At 32.8% G+C, this 19,679-nt stretch overlaps 1 protein-coding gene across 3 annotated transcripts; it reads left to right on the forward strand.

Annotated features, from left to right (window-relative positions):
* The first annotated feature begins 2,332 nt into the window (after positions 1 to 2,332).
* Positions 2,333 to 12,191, forward strand: LOC149197034 (putative fructokinase-4). Of its 3 annotated transcripts, none has more exons than XM_089405724.1 (7): positions 2,333 to 2,578; positions 6,307 to 6,509; positions 7,369 to 7,581; positions 9,623 to 9,820; positions 10,376 to 10,513; positions 11,337 to 11,453; positions 11,886 to 12,191. In XM_089405724.1, the coding sequence occupies exons 1-7, from the start codon at positions 2,407 to 2,409 to the stop codon at positions 12,021 to 12,023; spliced, it is 1,179 nt and encodes a 392-aa protein (XP_089261850.1). In that variant the 5' UTR covers positions 2,333 to 2,406; the 3' UTR covers positions 12,024 to 12,191. The 3 variants fall into 3 exon arrangements, with proteins under 3 accessions (XP_089261850.1, XP_089261851.1, XP_089261852.1); XM_089405725.1 differs by lacking the exon at positions 2,333 to 2,578 and adding an exon at positions 4,005 to 4,376 and having other exon boundaries at positions 11,886 to 12,190; XM_089405726.1 differs by lacking the exon at positions 2,333 to 2,578 and adding an exon at positions 4,005 to 4,376 and having other exon boundaries at positions 6,313 to 6,509; positions 11,886 to 12,190.
* The last annotated feature ends 7,488 nt before the right edge of the window (positions 12,192 to 19,679 follow it).

The following is a 19,679-nucleotide window of genomic DNA, read 5'->3' on the forward strand; positions in this document are numbered from 1 at the left end:
AAGTTTTCTTAGGTAACATGTTGGCATCGGATCCTAAATCCAGGATTACCTGATACATATCATATTCTCTGATCTGTGCAGTTAACCTCATTTCCTTCCCCGTTCTCTTTTTGTGTTGATGTAAATTGTTCATTGTGTGCCAATCACTTCGCGGTATCTCTTTGTCAAAGCATGAGTCTATCAGCTCCTGGAGTCCCTTGACAACCTTTTGATTCCTCAACAACTTCATGCAAGTTTGTAAAAACAACTTCAAACTTGGATCTAATTCTTGCGTCAGAGTAGACACTTTGTCGCAGTCCTTTGGCATTAACTTCCGGTTGCGCGTTAGATGTTGAAGCCCAAGCATCCATGAAGCTTCGCTTCACTCTCATGAACGTTTATTTTTCCTTTTGGATACTAAACCCATGGGCCTTTTATGTGGTCTTTCTTACTGATGTCTCTTCTAATTTCTTCTTACCTTTATTATCTCCCATCGCAGTTCCACTCCTTGTTATGATGTTGATGTGTGGCTCATCTTCCCTTGGCTCAACGGTCATCATTTGAATATTTGTTACGGGCTGTTGGTTCCTTTTCTTCTGCATCTTCATGATAAGGACCAGACATTCTTCTATCATGTGATCAAAATATTTGCAGTAGTTGTAGGTTGTAGTAGGGTTATGACAATCTCTTGTGAAGTGTCCTACCTATCCATAGTTATAACAGATAATCTAGTCGCATCCTCAACCATCTCCTCCTCCTCGTCCTAGTCCTCGTCCTTGGAATCCTCCTCGACCAACATGCTGGCATAGATCCTTGCATTTATGTCGTTCAGCTTGTAGTCTATAAGCATCAGCAGTGAGCTCCATCATCAAGTGATAACTTCGACAATTTTTCTCATCATGGCCTACTAACTTACAAAGTTTCAAAACAACTACTTTGGGGTTTGCATGTACTTCTATAATAAATAACAATCTTCAGAGAGACGTTGGCCTCTTGTTCTACAAATAGCACACCACAAACTTGATCCTAGGTTTACTGGATTAGGTGCTCCACTTGCCAAGTAATATCTAAACACAGGGCATTGATTCTAATAATGGCCCTCTGCTTTGCATTTTGTACACCACACTTCTGGTCTGGTTTCTTTACCTTTCTTGAGATATTGCAATTCCAAAGTCAAATTTTGTAGTTGACCCAAAATTTGTTGTGCTCCTGCATCAACAATTGTCAACAATTGTCAACACTTTTAACCTGCTCAATTGGATCAAGTGAGACACTTTCAACCGTTGATTTGAGTGTGACTACTTTTTCCAGATATCGGTTGAATTGGCTTACTGCTTTTTCCCATTCTTTTATGTGACTCTGGAAGATATTTTTACTGCTTTTTCTCTACCAGTTGTTGTTGCTGTTTTTCTTCTCCGGCTTTTGGCGAGCACTGATTTACTTGTAATTCTATTGTACTTACACATCCAACGATAACATGTGTAATTTCTATTGTACTTACACATCCAACGATAACAGGAACAGGTGAGTTGTAATGGATGCAGGTACAATACATTTAAAGAACGCTAAAAGTTAGCTGTAATTATGAGATCGACATAAAAATACTTTTCAAGCAGCCAATAGTTCACAGAAGGTTCACACAAGGGCTTTGGTAGATTTCATCAAATGGCATCTCCGCCTGCCATGACCGCCCTCAGTTCTGATAAGATAAACATGAATTCCAATCTGCAGAATGCCTGGACTGTACCATCTTATATTACTGTTAAGAAGATGCATGAATTCCAATTTGCAGAATGCCTGGACTGTACCATCTTATATTACTGTTAAGAAGATGAAGATGAGAAGAAATCCCCAAAAAGCAGCAGTATTGTCAGAGCTCAACTGGTACAGTTTCAAGCAAAGACAAGGATGGATGTTCCGTTCAGACAAGGAGCTAGGAAAGGAGAAGATTATATAAAAGAAACAGAGAGGATAGTGAAGATTATATTTCCAGATTCTTCGAGGGTTAACTATTTGGGTGACAATCTCTGGCGAGCTCGTCTGAGGCCTATCACATTCTTCCCCGTTACGGCCATCTCCTTCTGTGATGTCAAGTGAGTTCATTCATGTTTAAAAGCTTCTGGAGTTTCAATTTCTTTGTTTTTTCATCTTTTGAAAGCGACCAAATGTAATATCTACATGGGGTTCTTTTCAAATTTGGAATTATTGTAAGCTATTTCTGTGAAAAATCTGGGTTGCAGGGTTTTACACACAAACAACTCCCTCCAATTAGCATCCAATAGATTGATTTTGGATATAAAAGGTCTTCCAGGTCAGAATAATGGATTCGATTTCCAATTTAATTTGCAAGGAGAGCTTCTTGTACACTGCGAGTCATCTTCGGTTTTAGAAAGTGAGCAGACTCCTAGCTTCAGAGGGTGGGTTACAATGGGGTTAGATGCGAATCTTCCGTTACCCTTCTCTTTGATGCCAGATTATATTGTTCTCCCGGTTGGGAATGGTATCTTGGATCAAATTTTAGGGGCCATGGAGAGAGAATTGTCTTCCAGAATTATAAGGGATTACAACATTTGGTGCCATGTTTCGACTCAGCGAACTGGTACAGTTCCACAACTGTTCGCTCCATGAGTTTTTTGCTTTTCTAAATTCTGAGTTTGAGCATATCAAAATGTATCACTGTTTGGTATTTTAGTGAATATAATGTATATAAATCGAATGTTAATAGAGGTTAAATCTTTTCTGTACTTTTGAATCAGAGAACAAAGCTGGTCGAAATACATTGAAGTTAAAATATTAATTAGTCCCATGAATGACACAGATACATCTCAAGTTAATGTATTTGATATCAAGAAATTGAATGACATGGCCTTGGAGTGTTGGTGATGTTCTTCTATTTTCCATTTAATGCTACAATAGTCTTAGCTTTTTTATATCTATAAAAACATTAGATCTCTTCTGATGCAAATTTGATGCACCGAGATTTCTTTTTGAACATTTTAAAAAGTTTCAGACAACATTCAGTACATTTCTAAGTTTTGCATTACATTCTAAAATGATTAAAAAAGATAGAACATTTTAAAAAGTTTCACACAACATTCCATCGGTATATTTTTAAGTTTTGCATTACATTTTAAAATGATTAAAAAAATAGCTAGATGTTAGGGTGGTTCAGATAAATTTGACTTGGTCAAGTTGACTGGTGGATTTCATGTTCTATGTTTATAATAACTCATAGTTTTATTTATGATATTATTCTCTAATGTAATTTATTTAAAAACTTAACAAAATCAATGATGATTATTCCGAGCGGCTATTAAAATCAAACAGCAGTATCTTTAAACACATCCACTTCTCTCCATGTTTTATAATCCTAACACTAACGCCAAGATAAGATAAGTTGGAATATCTTACTACTCATAATTTCATTGTTTTGGTACTGTGTAATCAATATTTTCGAAACCAGTTTGTGTGTTATCCATCTCTCCTTAAATTTAGAGTTTAAGGTCAAACTAAATGCACATATCTCATGGACATAAAACATATCAATATATTTTTATTTTACTTCATGTTTGTTGAAAGTCCATAAAATCCAATATATCTCTTTAAAGATTTATTTTATTTTGGGCAATTTATTGACTAGGTTGAGTTTGAATGATTGAATTATTATAATATTTTTTATTTTGAACCAAAATACAATTTTTTCAATTTAACATTTCTATCGCCCTTTCTTTGCGCCTTTTGAGACAATTGCTAATTATAATAAAATTAAGTTTTATTTTCTATCTACATATTTATTATCATCAGATTTATAATAACGCATAGGGCTATAAACCATCAACTATTCAATGAATGGATATGAGTTAACACAAATTTCTATAAATATAAATAATCACGGTTCGAAACAATTAAAAAAAACATGAAAGCTTACGTAAATGTGGATAATCACTATTTAAAACTTCAGAAGAAAACATGCAACTTCCATAAATATGGATAAGCACTATTGCAACTTACAGATAGTTCGCGGCTCGGAGAGTGCGGAGATGATAACGTTGACAAACAATAAATAAAACCGCAGTATTCTGAAGTTCTAATTACTACTCATGCTAATGTTAGCAATGCAACTTGCTTTTAGCCGCTCAAAACAAGCAGTTTGTGCAATTTAAATAAAATTCATCAGCGGCGCATGATACTCTTACAGATTTTGCTTCTATTTTCCTGTATCCTCAGATATCTCTGGTTTTCCTGCTGGTGATTTTGTAAAATCTCATCCACCAGGCTCTTCTGGTTATTTGATTACAGTATCGAAATGACAACAGTGGATCATGCAGCAGAAACTGCAGCTTTGGACGTTAATTCAGCTGCAAACAATGGAAATCTTGGGAAATCTCAGGAAGATAGTATGTTTTTCCTATTTCCTGAAAATTTCCTTCAGATTTTTTTGACTCTGGCTAACTGGATTGATTGTTGAAGTTAATATTATAAAAAATGAGTGTTTCTCAGTTTAGTTCAATTTCCTTGACGTTTTTATAAGGTGACCTTGCGTAGTACTGGCTTTTTCTTTTTCCATTGTATGAACTTCAAGATGGTTTGCATGGTAATTCTCGTTTAGCATTCTATTAAGAAAATCCATTAGTGGCTGGATTATTTATAAATTTAATATAGAATAGGTTTGCGTGATGGGAACTTTTTACTGTGATTTATATTTTGGAATAACATTGTAATATATGTGATCTTTCTATTGTTTTCGATGGGAACTCATCCATTATCAAAAATCTAATAAAATAAGAAAATCCCTGAATAACATTGTAATATATGTGATCTCTCCGTTGTTTTGAATGAAAACTCCATATATCATCAAAGACACAATAAAATAGGTTGTCCAACTACCCATTTTGTTTGATTGTTTGAAGTTTTTCTGTTACCCACTGAATATTTCAGTTACTGGTTCTCTGCCCTCTGTTGGGTTTATGCTCTGTGGCTTTCATAAGTTGCTGCATTATGTACGGTGGCTGCAAGGCCTGGTTGAACTGAATCTCGTTTGGATTCATTAAGATTGTTTCTGGAAAATGTTGTTCATTGGTTAGTTAGTGTTAGTGTTTTGCAAGTTTAACTCTTTTCTTTGGGGAAACCGGAGTAGAATGCAAGTCATGTTCACCGGGTTTGACAGATTCATCAAATTCTAAGCACTGTGCCCACATTCTAGAAGTCTGAGAATGTTGTAAAAGTGGATCACTTCACCTGTCACATCAGGTTTCAGGAAGGGGGGTCATTGCCCCAAATAAGGATGGCCCCAGCGATGGCCCCGGTTGAGCTTAACTGGAAAGGATGGTTTCAATTGTTGAATTTCATGGGATTATAAATTTTGAAAATATTTTAAAATTTGATGGATATGAAATAGGTTTATTGTTGCAATTAATTTTGTTTATTTTAGTTATATTTATAACTTATAAACACTATATTTAGTATTTACATTTAAAATTTTCTGAGAATGTTATAAAAGTGCATGTTTCCCTGTCACATTAGGCTTTTAGGAAAAATCCTTATAGTTAATGGTTCCCATTGTTGAGTTTAACTTGATTAGAGTGGGATAAATTCTAAAATATTTTTAAAATTTGTAAAAATAAAATAAAATAGTTTTATTCAAAAGAAAATGCTTACAGGGTGTAGAATAGATGATGATGGGATGTAGTGTTAAGTCACTCTTTGAGGTGAAGGTCATATGTTGAAACTTTGTGGGCAAAAATCCAGTCATGTTAAGAGCTGGTGTGGCCCAGGCCCTATGTGATCTCCAGGTGATTTTGAAGGCTTAAATGCCCTAGGTCAGGTTTCTGACTAGGATAAGGTCAGGTTGCGGGTAGCCCTAGGTCAGGTTTCTGGCTAGGATAAGGTCAGGTTGCGGGTAGATGCCCCTAGGTCAAGTTTCTGACGGCTATCCCCCAGTGATTTTGACGGCTTAGATGCCCCTAGATCAAATTTCTGACAGCTTAGATGCCCCTGGATCAAGATTTCTCAAAACAGATAATCTCAAACCAATTAACAAACAAAAAAACTTGACAAACCTTAAAAAACAATTAAAAGAAAAAAATATATATATATATATGTTATTTTTAATAATTAAATATTCCACAGAGTTAAACTTTATAAAGATCTGGAGCCTACATGGTGAAAATTCCCTTTATTGTTTGAAGAGATTTAACAGTGATTGTTTTTATGTTATCAAAAACTTTATTTCACATTTCACTGGTTTTGCTGTAGAAAATCTTAATTCTAATAGTGAGTGTCTTGAAATGCCGGTAACGTGATTAAACTTACACCAACTTCACGTAGGTACAGAGTTGAATGAAGGAAGCAAGCTCACCTCCAAAGACTTGATTGTTTGCTTCGGGGAGATGCTCATTGACTTTGTCCCATCGGAGTCAGGGGTTTCGTTAGCACAGGCATCAGATTTTAAAAAGGCCCCAGGTGGTGCACCTGCAAATGTTGCTGTAGCAATAGCTAAGTTTGGCGGGTCCTCAGCTTTCATTGGAAAGGTATTTATACTATAATGCATCTATTTGTCTAATGGTAAATTTTCACTGCTGAATAGATTGAGTTATAATGTAGTTTCATGGAAATTTAATGCAGCTGTATCCTAACAAAGATGTCTTTGAATTGATAGGATGATATTGACAAGTGTGAATTGTTAATTATTATGCCGTAAGTTAATGATTAATTTATTGAGACTTTATTTATTGTTTATTCGAGGAGAATAGAATAATATCCAATGGATAAGATGTAAAATCAATGAACTAATCATTAATTTACTACATGGTAATTAAGTGATATCAGTAAAATCAATAAGCCCCTCATTGGCTTACATCATGATCTTAATATATGCAGTCCATTATCTGTAACTGAGTTTAATATGTAAAGTGTAATGGTACTTCTCACTGCATCAATAACAAATACAAGTATAGGATTGGATTTTACCTTTATGGTGAATTATATCACATAATGTATATCTGATCTATTTCCTCACTGCATAGACTACCAAGTGATATTTTACTTGCTACATCCAAAACCAGAAAGAGCTTCCTGGGCTATTCTTTGACATATTGCATTGCCATTGAGATTACAGAAATAAACATTGGTATTTTCTTAATATAGTGTTAGAACAGTTTGCTTTTTTGGGTTTTTCTTCCTTGTATGTTTTTAACAATGGTATTTTCTTAATATAGTGTTAGAACAGTTTGCTTTTTTGGGTTTTTCTTCCTGGTATGTGTTTAACAAGAAGCTTCGAGTAGTGAATTTTATTCAGCTGCAATCAAAGCTAGATTATTGAGAAATTTAATGAAAGTTTTTGCATATGTTAGTCTGATAGTTCACTTGAAATCTTTTCATTCTTTACAGGTTGGTGAAGATGAATTTGGGTTTCAATTGGTTGACATTTTGAAGGAGAACGGTGTGCTGGATCGAGGCATACGCTATGATGAGAATGCTAGAACAGCGCTTGCTTTTGTTACATTGCGTCATGATGGTGAACGAGAGTTCATGTTTTATCGTAATCCCAGTGCTGACATGTTACTAACCAAGTCTGAACTTGATGTAGACTTACTTCGACAGGTATAACTAACTTATAGTTCTAAAAATTCGAAAGCCTGCAATTTTTCAGTAAATGATGCATATTGCTGTCAGATTTTACTCCTAACTTAAGTTTTATACTGGAATTTTAGGGTGGTAATAGTTCTCAACCACTGGACAATAGTCTAATGAACAACCCTAAAAACATTTAGTTCCATATTCCTTTTCTGTTCATACCCCTTATATTCAATTATCAACGTAATCAGAATTTTCAAGAGAGATGGATCTAAGAAATCAAAGTTATGTATGCATTTCCTATAGTTTTCAAAAAGAGATTAGCATGTAGAAGTTAAATGAGTGAAACGCTTGTTCCTAACAATTCTCTCAAATTTTCATGGTATTTTTCTTCCATGGTAGTTTTGAATCATTTGCATTATAGATAATGCCACCTCTCTCTTTCAAGTTAACCTAGTTGAATTCCAGTTATCCTAATTGAAATTCACTGTTTTTACAAATTATCTTAATTATTATTTTTTGACATGTGTTGCACCAAGTTGTACAAGATTTTAAAAAACAAAAAAATCAATGTACATATACTATCTTTTATCAAAATTTTGTAATTATTTGTATCTGGTCAACCCTACTTTAAAGGTGACTTCATGCAATATTTAGTATTGAGTGTCACTGGCATCCCATGTTTCATTATCAACCTCCATTAATATTTTGATAGAACATAGGATGCTAAGAATACATCATGACAAGGCTAGTTAACTCATGTAAGAGTTTCATGAAAATATTGATGTAAGGAAGACTCTATTCTTTAGTATTGTGATAGAAATAGGATGTTGAGAATAGATCATGGCAAGAATGGTAAACTCTTGCATCTAAAAAAGTTTTTTTTGGTTTTACCCAAATCCAATGTTGGGAAATTGGACAATGTTATTTTATGTGAAGATAAACAATTTCTTTCAGAATCAACATAGAGATATTGGCCATGCCTTATTGGCTAACCAAGTTAAACAATACTTCAAAATCAACCTAGAGATTAAGGCTAGATATTGGCCCCTGGCCTTAATGGTAAACCTATATCTTCCAATATGATAGGGAGATACTTTATCTTCTCGCATCTAAGAAGTTACATTTGTCTCACACCCTCAGTTTCAATTTAAACGGATCACTTGGTTAAGCAAAGTTCGGTCCTACATGTTTTCATGTAAGTTTGGAGCTTTTACCTCGTTAATCTTGTATCAAGCACTGCCTTTAGATTTCCAATGGATAGAGTTGTGTTTCTAAAGATAAATGTCATACTTAACAGGAACATGAACATGAAGGTCCTATCTTAAAATAACTTTCATCTTAAAATATTATAGTATAGCTCAACTTGGTTTATTTTGACCTTATTCCAGACTTAAATATTAATAAGACACAGCTGATTCATTATACTAGACTATCTTTTGTATATATTATATATAATGGTTCTATTGCAATATAAGGAATTAATGATATTTTTTTAGTGGGATTACTAAAAAGTTGGTATAATGGGATGTTATTCTCTTTCCTAATTTCAAATCTCATTGGGTATATCTTTGGCCTCGGTAGTAAGGTTCAAGGAGTAGTCTCCTCCACCCAAGAAGTTGGTATATAATGGAATGTTATCCCCTTAATCCCATTTCAAATCTCATTCAAATTTCATTGGGTACATCTTTGGCCCTTGTGATAAGGCTCAAAGAATAGTCTCCCCCACCCACCTGGAATCTAAACTCTTATTAAATCATAAATTCCTAATATATCTAATCTACTCGCTATAAAAATTCAAACCTCATATTTTATGTTCTTATTTTTGCTTTTGGTACAATGGCCTTATGGTTGTATCGTGGAGGTCAAGTATTTTATTTGTTAGTGCCGATTTCAAATTTTAAGAATCATCTAGTTTGCTTTGTTAAATGTTGTTTAAAGGTGGCAATTTCATGTTATTCCATTGTATACACAGTACTCAAACCATTGTGATGATTAAAATGGTATGACACTGAAAAATTGTTCCCTTTACTAACGTTTTTGAATTTGTAATATAATTTGTTTGCAGGCGAGCATTTTTCATTATGGATCAATAAGTCTGATCTCAGAACCATGCAGATCAGCGCATCTTGAAGCTATGAAGATTGCAAAAAGCGCTGGTGCTTTTTTATCTTATGATCCGAATCTTAGATTGCCACTGTGGCCATCTCCCGAGGAAGCTCGTAAAGGAATTCTCAGCATCTGGGATAAGGCAGACCTGATTAAGGTACTTATTCTTTCACATTGGGTGAACTATTGTAATGACAAAAACAGTTTCAAACAAAAATAATGAAAATCCAGTTATATAGTAAGTGCATTCAAACGAGTTTGAAAGCAGAGCTTGCCACATGCAAGATCTTCCAAAACGGTCTATTTTGCAGCCATGTTTTCCAAAAAGTCCATTTGCAGCCATGTTTTTCTATTATTAGCTGTGAAGTTTTTCGGTAAATATTGGGGAAATAATTGAATTAGTTTTTGTGTTAGCTTTCAAAATATTTCCAAAATTTACAGTCATAATAAGAATACCCTTATTAAAATTGTCACTTTGTGTCAGCTGCATTACCCAAAGTCAGCTGATTTTCAAACACATAAATACCTAAAGCTGCAATTGGCTCCATGTTTACCCCCTGGAGCTCGAACCCCCGACCTCCACCACAGAGACATCGTATAATTTTATCAAATAGACCTTCTACTGGAATGAATACTAGTGAAGTTTTGAATCTTGTAAACGCTGCATATAATATCTATTTCCAATGATTAATCTTGTCTATGTTTTGAATAGATCAATGAAGAAGAAGCAGCATTCCTTACGAATGGAGCAGATTATGAAAAGGATGAGGTAGTCATGTCACTCTGGCATCCCGGACTGAAGTTATTGCTCCTCACTGAGGGGGAAAAGGGTTGCAGATATTATACCAAGGTTGGTGGAACTGATTTTATTTTCATGGTGACAGATTGCCCTTATGTGTAAAAATTTCATTTGAAATGGCATTCTTTTTAATGCAACATATATATGTTATAGTTGAAATGGTATACTGAAAATCAATGTTCCTGGTTATTGTTTTCGTGCTTGTAAACCTTTTACAGGGAAATAGAAAATTAGAAGTAGTTGAAATGGTATACTGAAAGTCAATGTTCCTGGTTATTGTTTTCGTGCTTGTAAACCTTTTACAGGAAAATAGAAAATTAGAAGTATGGATTTGGTTGAATGTTTAATATCATTATTATTATTGAACCCTTTCAAGTTATTCGTGATAGTCTTTTATATTATGTATATATTATTTGGAAGTTTATTCAATTTATTTAAACGATTTCTGTCCTAGCTCTACATTGAAGGTGTTGATTTTAAATTGTTTTATAGATTGTTAAATACTTGTTTTTTCTTCTTTATTATGTTTTTGGGATGGATAAAATTCTCACATTGATTTGAATCTTTAAATTAAAAATTAGTATTAATTTATTAATTATTTAAGTATTTACATTTTTTTGACATTTTATTATTATTATTAGATGTATATTTGGGATTGGATGAAATTCTAGCAAGTTTTTTTTGTAAATTATTGTAAATCATTAATGATTTTTGGACTTATCCCCAATGATTCATAGTTGTCCATAGAGATAATGATCACTGAATAGTCATAAATGAGAAGTCACTGTCATCATCATTATATAAACTCTAGTTGTGTTTTCTTTGATTTAGAAAAGGTGTTATCCTTAGACTCTTCTTCATTATTTTATTGTAGGATTTTCGAGGGAGGGTTGATAGCACACCAGTCAAAACAATTGATACAACAGGTGCTGGTGATGCATATGTTGGGGCACTTCTTACTGAACTTGTTAAGGACATGTCATTGATTCAGGTAACTATTGTTTTCATCTATTCACTAGTTTATCCATTATTGCATTTTGAAAGTACAGAGAAATGTAAATATTAGATTATTTTGTTCTAGCTTAAATGGGTGCCTTTCACTTCTCACTAGAACCTCAAGATGGTATTCTAGGTGTAATCTAGAATATGTAGATTGTGAGCTATAAAGCTAAATTTCCCCGTGGACTTGCACTTTCCTTAATCATTTCATTGAAATGATCTCCACTAACCCTATGAGACATATATTTATAATATCAACACTATATGTTAGGTAGACAAATTGCTAGTTTTTCATTGTTCAAAACACTTTAATCAATGGCGGTTTATACAAGATAACTGTTTTTTCTTTCATTGTTGTCTTGTTGTGCAATGTATTTCATAATGCGTGTTTTGGTTGGCTAATTACTTTTCTTATATTCTACAGAATGAACAAGGACTAAGGAAAGTGTTGAGATTTGCCAATTTTGTGGGTGCCATAACAACAACAGAAAAGGGTGCCATTCCCGCTTTGCCTGATAGAGATGTTGTAATGAGCCTCTTAAACAAAGTTGATACTTTGTAGTTTTTTTAAACAATTGAGATACATCCAAACTTAAAATTTCATTGTGAATCCATGTAAGATAGAATAGATAGGTGTTTCTGGAGATTGCATTTTATGAAATATGTTGAACTCAAAAGTATCTTATTAAAGTTTTTTTTAGTTCATCTAGCCACCTACACATTATTGTGAATATGCTGTATTCTCATAGTTCAATTGGAATATTGATATACATGTGCTTCATTTTTAGGATTATTTCAAGAATTTAATGTGTTTTTGTATGTAGGTTGTTTTTATGAGGCTTTACAACTGTCAATTATCTTATATTCACACATTGTTCATCTCATTCATTTAACATTTGTATCTTTCACACATTCAATCTATCATCAATAAGAGAAGAAATAAGTCTATGATTGTTTATAGAAATTGTGTTAAAAAAATCCATAATAATGAATAGAATGAGGCATAGATTTAGCATGTTTCAACATTATTCTTCATGTAAGCTAGCATTATGAAACAATAAGGTAGGTATTTGTATCATCCTATTAGAATGCTTTGTTATCATCTTGGTGTGTGGTGATAGTCATTGTTACAAAATATAAAGAAATGGTGTCGTGTAAGTGTGTTAGCATGCGTCATCAAATTATGTTTCATCCTGTAACAAAATATTTATGGTAGCAAGGTTTTTCTTTTTCTTTTTTCTATGTGCATTTTTACCATATGATTTACTTAGTTTGTGGTGGTTCACAACTTCGTGTAACATGTTTTTTTATTTTATTTTTTAAATATAAGCAAAATTTTAAGTAGATGCACATTTTTTTGGAGAGCATTATGAGTGTGTTTTCCTAGTTTCTTCTGATCTCAATTGAACATGAGTGCTAGTGGCTTGTGTATTTCTAATTTCCTTTGTTATTTGTTATTGTTATTGTTTTTGTTTAGATATTTTGGTGTTAGTGTTATTTTCCTTGTGTATGACTTTGTTGTAATATGTAGTGACTATCCAAATATTTATAATGTGCCATGCATTTCATTGGTGGAGAATGGGGAGTGTGAAACATTTGTAGGTATTTATGGTGTTTAGTGTTTGTGGAGTGGATAGCTATATATGCGTCTTTTGTGGAGTGTGTGCCTAGTGCACATGGAGAGTTATTCAATTGATTATTGGTCATTATTGATCTAATGCATTGAGACAAGAATGACACTTAAGAGTTGGCATTGTTGTAGAAAGTGGAGTGTGGTAGTAGGATGAATTATCTATGTATGTGTTTCATTCCTTCTCCATTTATTATTTTGTTGAGATGTTTATTATCCATAAGAAATGTCTTTTCATTGTTAGTAAATATTGTTATTTTAGGTCAAGTATGAAGATATTCAAAGTCTCCACTTACCATGTCACTTATATGGTTTTGTTGGGATGTTGATTATCCATAAGCAATGCCTTATTTATTGTTAGTAAATATTGTTGGTGTAGGTTAAGTATGAAGAATTTCAAACTCTTCACTCACCATGTTTCCTATAATATAGACGTTATAAACAATATGAACACTATACTATGCTTTGCTATTTGGTTTCTTATTTCATGACAAGATTTTGAATATGATTTATATCATATGTATTTCTTAAATGGTTTCAAAACTTGTAATGTCGTAATGCATCTTTTTGTTGCTTCTAAAATTAAATAGAGATGGCATTATGATTAAAATTTCATAGCTCCCTTTTTTAAATATTAATATTTATGTCAAATAGTATAAACTTTAAATATATGAATTACCTCCTCAAGTTTCACCAAGGAATAGTAAATCTTGAAACAAAATAATTGGATTTTCCAAATTAAAAGAGGATGTATTGCTATGTGGAACTGTTGACATGTTTACATAATAAGATGCTTCCAATGATCATTTTATCTCTAATTTTTTTCCCCAAAGCAATTTAAAGAGGAGCTACTTCTATGTGGAATAGTTGAAATGTTCACATATTATAAGATTCTCCCAATGATTTTTTTACCTCTAAACTTTCTTATTCCAAAGTGATTGGGGAGAACGAAATTGTAGATGTTATTCTTTTGCACGAGTCATCCTCTAATGTCCCTTCTTTTCTTTCAACATAAGTCATCCTTTGATATAGTAAATATGCATACTAATGGTGTTTTCACAGTGGTTCTCCTAGTTGGGGAACTAATGATATCTCTCTTGCATTTGGAAGAATTTCTATCCTAAATGGGGCCAATGTTTCTTGCAAAGTGTCCAAGCATAAGCTAGTCTCTAGGTTGTTCTTTTATTCTTTTTCTTATTATTCTTTTTTAATCTTTAATTTGGGACTCCTAGTTTTTATTGGGCTCTCAAAATAAGGCCCTTTGTAGTGTTTAGACTCTAATTTTCTCTTGAATATTTTATTTAGGATGGAGAATATTTTATCTGGGTTGTTTACTTGTGTGTTCTTATGATTAGGATTTTCCTCTCTATTAGATGGTAGGTTTGATTCAAAGATAATTTAGAGCATAGGCAAGTTGTTGAAAAATTAGGTAAGAAATTCATTATCCTTTGAGGATGATGAGTTTTCCATTTGAAATAGAAGTCAAGGATTCCTATTTTGGTTCAAAGGATTTAAAGATCGGTGACTAAATTGGCAGGAGCGTTGCACCTACTTCAAAAGCTCATGGTGAAATTTTAAAGGCCAATTATTAAACACTATGATTACATGGAACAATGCAATGTACCATAATTTCTATTGGGTCCAAACCTACTTGAGAAAGGGGTGATTTATAATGTAAGAATACAAATATTTAGAATATAAGAAGATTGGAGCATGTAAGATTTACAAAAAAAACATGTCAAATGATAGTACATAGAAGGGGATGTTATAAGGAGTATGATAATGCATATAGTGATATCATAGATGATGAAATGCATAGAAGGCACAACATGGATGAAACCAAGAGATAATGATTGTGGATGAATAAAAGGTAGCATAAATATGGCTAAGCCTAAGTTTTTTGGAGTTTAATAGGGAAGAGGTTAAGATTGATTAATAAAGGTTTTTTATTTACTTGAAATACTTTTAGAAATAAAGGGATTAATTCATGTTTTGCATATTAAGAACAACTATAGATTGTGAAGAAAATTAAGATATAAAGGGTAATGTTGAAGCACAAATGTAAATATCAATGGAAGAGAAAGACAATAATCTTGAAGTCATAGATGCAAACTACATCATTGAAAGCACTAGACAAGCTTCAACTAGCTATTATACATAGAAGGGGGTATTTATTTTGTACACCTATTATCCTGGTTCTTCAACTTTTCAATTCACATTTTAATTATTGCAAGAGTCACAAGGATATGTATATAAATATTATTTTTATTTTTTATGGGGGAGTTGATATTCAAGAAAAAAGAGAGGTTCAAGGAGTGAATCTTAGAATCCCTAGTTCTAGGCTAAAGCAACATAGTCTAAACCGCTGGCCTCATCAATATTGACATATATAGTTTGAGATACATCAAGAGATGAATTGCATAGCTTATTTGCAGCTCTTAATTAATAATCCAAATTATTGCAAAGAAATCATCCTAGACAATATAATACATTGTCGAATAAACTAGAGTTGTATTGCTTTAGCAATTGTATTTTCACTAAATTGTGTTTTGTCAATTATAGTTGATCTTAATTTCACATAAATAATATGTCACTAAAGGGAATAAATGGAGAGTCCAAAATGTCTTACAATATGTCGGCACATTTTATAACTAAGTACAACACAAACCTAGACATAAACCTTACATACCCAAGATAAATCCAATTCTCAAGATTATAAATTACCAACACACTGGGTATTTTGAGAAGCCTTTGTTGATAGCTCCCACTGTGCAAGATAACCTTCTTAACCAATATAATTTGTCATGATTTAGTGATAACTATCATACTATTAAAGTGGGAGAACATAAACACTATTGAGCACACATGATAATGAGAAGGTGGTGGAACCAATATAAGATGATTTTTACTTATTTAAACATTCATGAATCATAAGAAAACAATCATGAGATCTATCAACTACAAAACATGCAAAAACATATTTAAATGGAAACCCTTTTGGGACAAAAACACAAAATTTCATTTTATAATTCTTTGTAGGCACCAACTTACTGGAGACACCAATCCTCACTAGTGTAGATATTGATAGGCACCAACCTACTAGAGACACCAATTCACACTATTGTAAATATTATTAGTAGGCACCACCTATTGGAGAAACCAATCTCCACAGTTGCAAATATTCGTAGGCACTAACTTGCTTTACTGAGTATGCTTGCTACATCCTCCTCCACCAAGTCTGTTACCTGCTTCTGCTTTTACCAGGTTTTCTTGTTGTGTTTTCCTTTACCAGGTTTGCTTGTTGCTTTTTCCTTTATCAGGTCTACTTGCTACTTTTTCCTTCACCAAGGCTGCTTCTCGCAAAAAAAATGTTTTGGCCTCTTCCCAAGAATGAACTTATACAACATGCCACATATCCAATTTTGTAAATCTGTTTCTAAATTTTTTACTTGAGGCACTTTTGTATGTCTTCTTAGATCTCTGAAAATTTCACATTCTGAAAGGTCCCGAAAAGTAAGTTACAACAAAAATTCCAATTTGTTTGAAAATAATTCCAGGATCATTCAAAAATCTTGAATTACACAAGGAATAACAAACCAAAGTTTGATATTTGTGTCTGAGAAACTACTATATGTCTCCATAAGTATCTGAAATTTTCATAGTGTAAAACATCATACAAAATTAGTTAAAGTGAAAATACCACACTGACCTGGTTGAAACTAATTTCAAGGCTATTCAAAAACCCTATTTATAGTGTTTTTACGTTCACTTATGGCGCTAACTTGTAAAACTGGTTGGGACAAACTGTACTTTCTAATTTGACTAACATGAAAGAATATTTCATATCTCCTCATTCCTATGGAGTTAGAGGGAGTGTGATATACCATCAGAAAGGTATTGGAACAGTATTTTCAATAATATATCCTATAATCCCATTTGAGCTAGATATTTAGGGTAAAATATCCTTCAAAAATAGGGTATCCAAAATACACATACAAATTTTGGGTATCCAAACAATATTTCCAACAATATTCATATTGCAATATTTATCTTGGACATCAATAGTCTCCCCCTGCCTCTGAGATCAATGAAACAATATTTTCAACAATCTCCCCCTTTGTCAATGATGGAAAACCTTGGCCAATTTTGCAACAAGATTGTAGTACCCCCTATGTCTGCGACTCTCCTTGTATCTATAATTATTCCTCTATTTACAACTTCTACCCCTTTGACATCAATGGAAAAGGGCTATTCTTAAGATTTTGCTTCACTTTACTAACAAGAAGAAAGGGATATCACTCCTAGATTTTGTCTAAGATATTCAATTGTTTCTTCTGGAATGGTTTTGGTAAAAATATATGCAACATATTCCTTGTTGGAAATGTATACTAACTTGACACTTTATTTAACTACCTATTCTCTTAAGAGTGGTACTTTATGGGAATATGCTTCGTCTTTGAGTGCATATGATTTTTTGAAATGTTGATCACACTTGTGTTGTCGTGAATGATTAAGACTAGTTGATCATATTCTACCTTGATATCCTTTAGTGTCTTCTTCATCCAGAGAATTTGTGAGCAACGTGCTATTGTCACAATTAATATTCAACTTCTATTGTGGATAGAGAGATTGATTTTTTCTTCTTGATTTACCATGATACTACACAATTTCCTAGAAATAATGCTCCTCCACTTGTACTTTTCCTGGCATCAATACTTCTTTCCCAATATACATATGTATATGTTGTTAGAGTGAAGTCCTTACTTCTTGAATACCAGAAGCCAGAATCTAATGTGCCCTTTAGATATCTTAATATTATTTTTGTTGCTTGCACGTGTATCATTTGGTGTAGATTGAAATCTTGCAACCAAGCCTACTGCTTGCATGATGTTTGGGTTGATTTTGTCACATATAGTAGGCTACTAACCATTGACCTATACAATGTTTGATTTTCTTATGGGGACTCATCATATTTTCTCAATTTGCATCCTGTAAGCATGTGTGTATTGGTAGGTGCACAGTCTACCATTCTAAATTTCTTCAACATCTCCTTAATGTATTTGGTATGAGAAATGAATATACATTTGCCATATTGAGAAATATGTAAACTCATAAAGAATGACAACTCTCTAAGCATGGACATATCAAATTCCTTTTGCATTTCTTCTGCAAACTTTTGGCTCATTTTGTCAACATTACTTCCAAAAATGATATCATCCACATAAACCACAATGATTAACATATTTTCATTTTTTGTTTTGATGTAAATATTGTTATCTACAACTCCTTTTTTGAAACTTTGTTGTAGTCGGCATTTGTCAAATCTTGAATACCAAGCTTTGGAAGCTTTCTTTAGTCCATCGAGTGATTTCTTCAATCTGCATATATGATATTCAATTTATGGAATTTAAAATCCTTCCAGATATTCAATATACACTTTTTCTTCTATATTTCTATTTAAAAAGGTTAACTTGATATCCATTTGCAAGACATTGAAGTTCTTGAAACACACAAATGCTAAAAAAAAGATTTCTTATAATCTTACAACTAGAGGAAAGGATTCTTCAAATTACCCTTAACTTGAGGATACCCTTTACATACCAATCTTACTTTATTTCTAACCACATGCCCATCTTAATTAAACTTGCTTCTGAAGACCCATTTGGTGCAAATAACATTCTTGTCTTTTGGCCAAGGCACAAGTTCGCATGTCTCATTCTTCTTAATAAGATTTAATTATTTTTCCATATCATTAGCCAAATGCTTATCTTCACTAGGTTGTGTAAAGTTATTGGGCTCTATTTAAGATAGCAAAGAAAAATTTGTTTGTTTTGGTGTACTTACCAATCTTCTTCTAGTCTGAACTCTTGTATCTATCACCAAAAATCTGATTTTCTAGATGATACTTTTGGACAAGTCTAGATGGTGTCTTTGAATCCCAAAAATGATATCTAATATAATGCACTGCGTAAATCCCCCATACTTAAATTCTATTTCTTCTTAATATTTATTTTCTTCTTTTTCTTATTCTTCTTTTTCTCGTTCTCTATATATTGTATCCTTTGGATTTTTATTTGTTTGTGACCATTTTTTTTTAGGTATTGTTTCATCCACACTCACATCAATACTTTCTACCACCTTGTGCAATATTCTATTGTAACATTTGTATGCCTTGCTTGTAGATGCATATCCAAGAAACATACCTTAATATGTTCTAGAATCAAACTTTCTTAAATTATCTTCATTGATATTTATATATCAATTGCTCCCAAATAATTTGAAGTATTTGACTATAGTTGGTCTACCTTTCTTGTTGTTGTTCACTCTAATTTGTGCTCTATTCAAAATCTAGATTGTTGTGTTGATATCTTCTCCCCTAAAGGTGTCTGGTAGTTTCGCTTCATTCAACATTATTTGAGCCATTTCCTATACATTTTTTTTATTCCTTTCTTATTTCCTATACTCACCTCCTCTGTCTGATATTAAGCACTTGATTTTTAAATCAATCTCATTTTCAACCAGGGATTTGAAATATTTAAACTTCTCAAATGCTTCATTTTTTTCTTTATGACATGTAATCCATGCCAT

This window comes from Pinus tabuliformis, chromosome 2_2 (assembly GCF_031772625.1).
Source record: "Pinus tabuliformis cultivar Carrire ecotype Pingquan chromosome 2_2, CPIR1, whole genome shotgun sequence".
NCBI classification, from domain to species: domain Eukaryota; kingdom Viridiplantae; phylum Streptophyta; class Pinopsida; order Pinales; family Pinaceae; genus Pinus; species Pinus tabuliformis.

What these genes read in the sequence shown, in the direction of transcription:
- LOC149197034 (XM_089405724.1), top strand. Translation starts at nt 2,407, where the DNA reads ATGGGGTTAGATGCGAATCTTCCGTTACCCTTCTCTTTGATGCCAGAT. An exon ending in TGTTTCGACTCAGCGAACTG is followed by an intron (nt 2,579 to 6,306) that starts GTACAGTTCCAC and finishes AACTTCACGTAG; the next exon opens with GTACAGAGTTGAATGAAGGA. An exon ending in CCTCAGCTTTCATTGGAAAG is followed by an intron (nt 6,510 to 7,368) that starts GTATTTATACTA and finishes CATTCTTTACAG; the next exon opens with GTTGGTGAAGATGAATTTGG.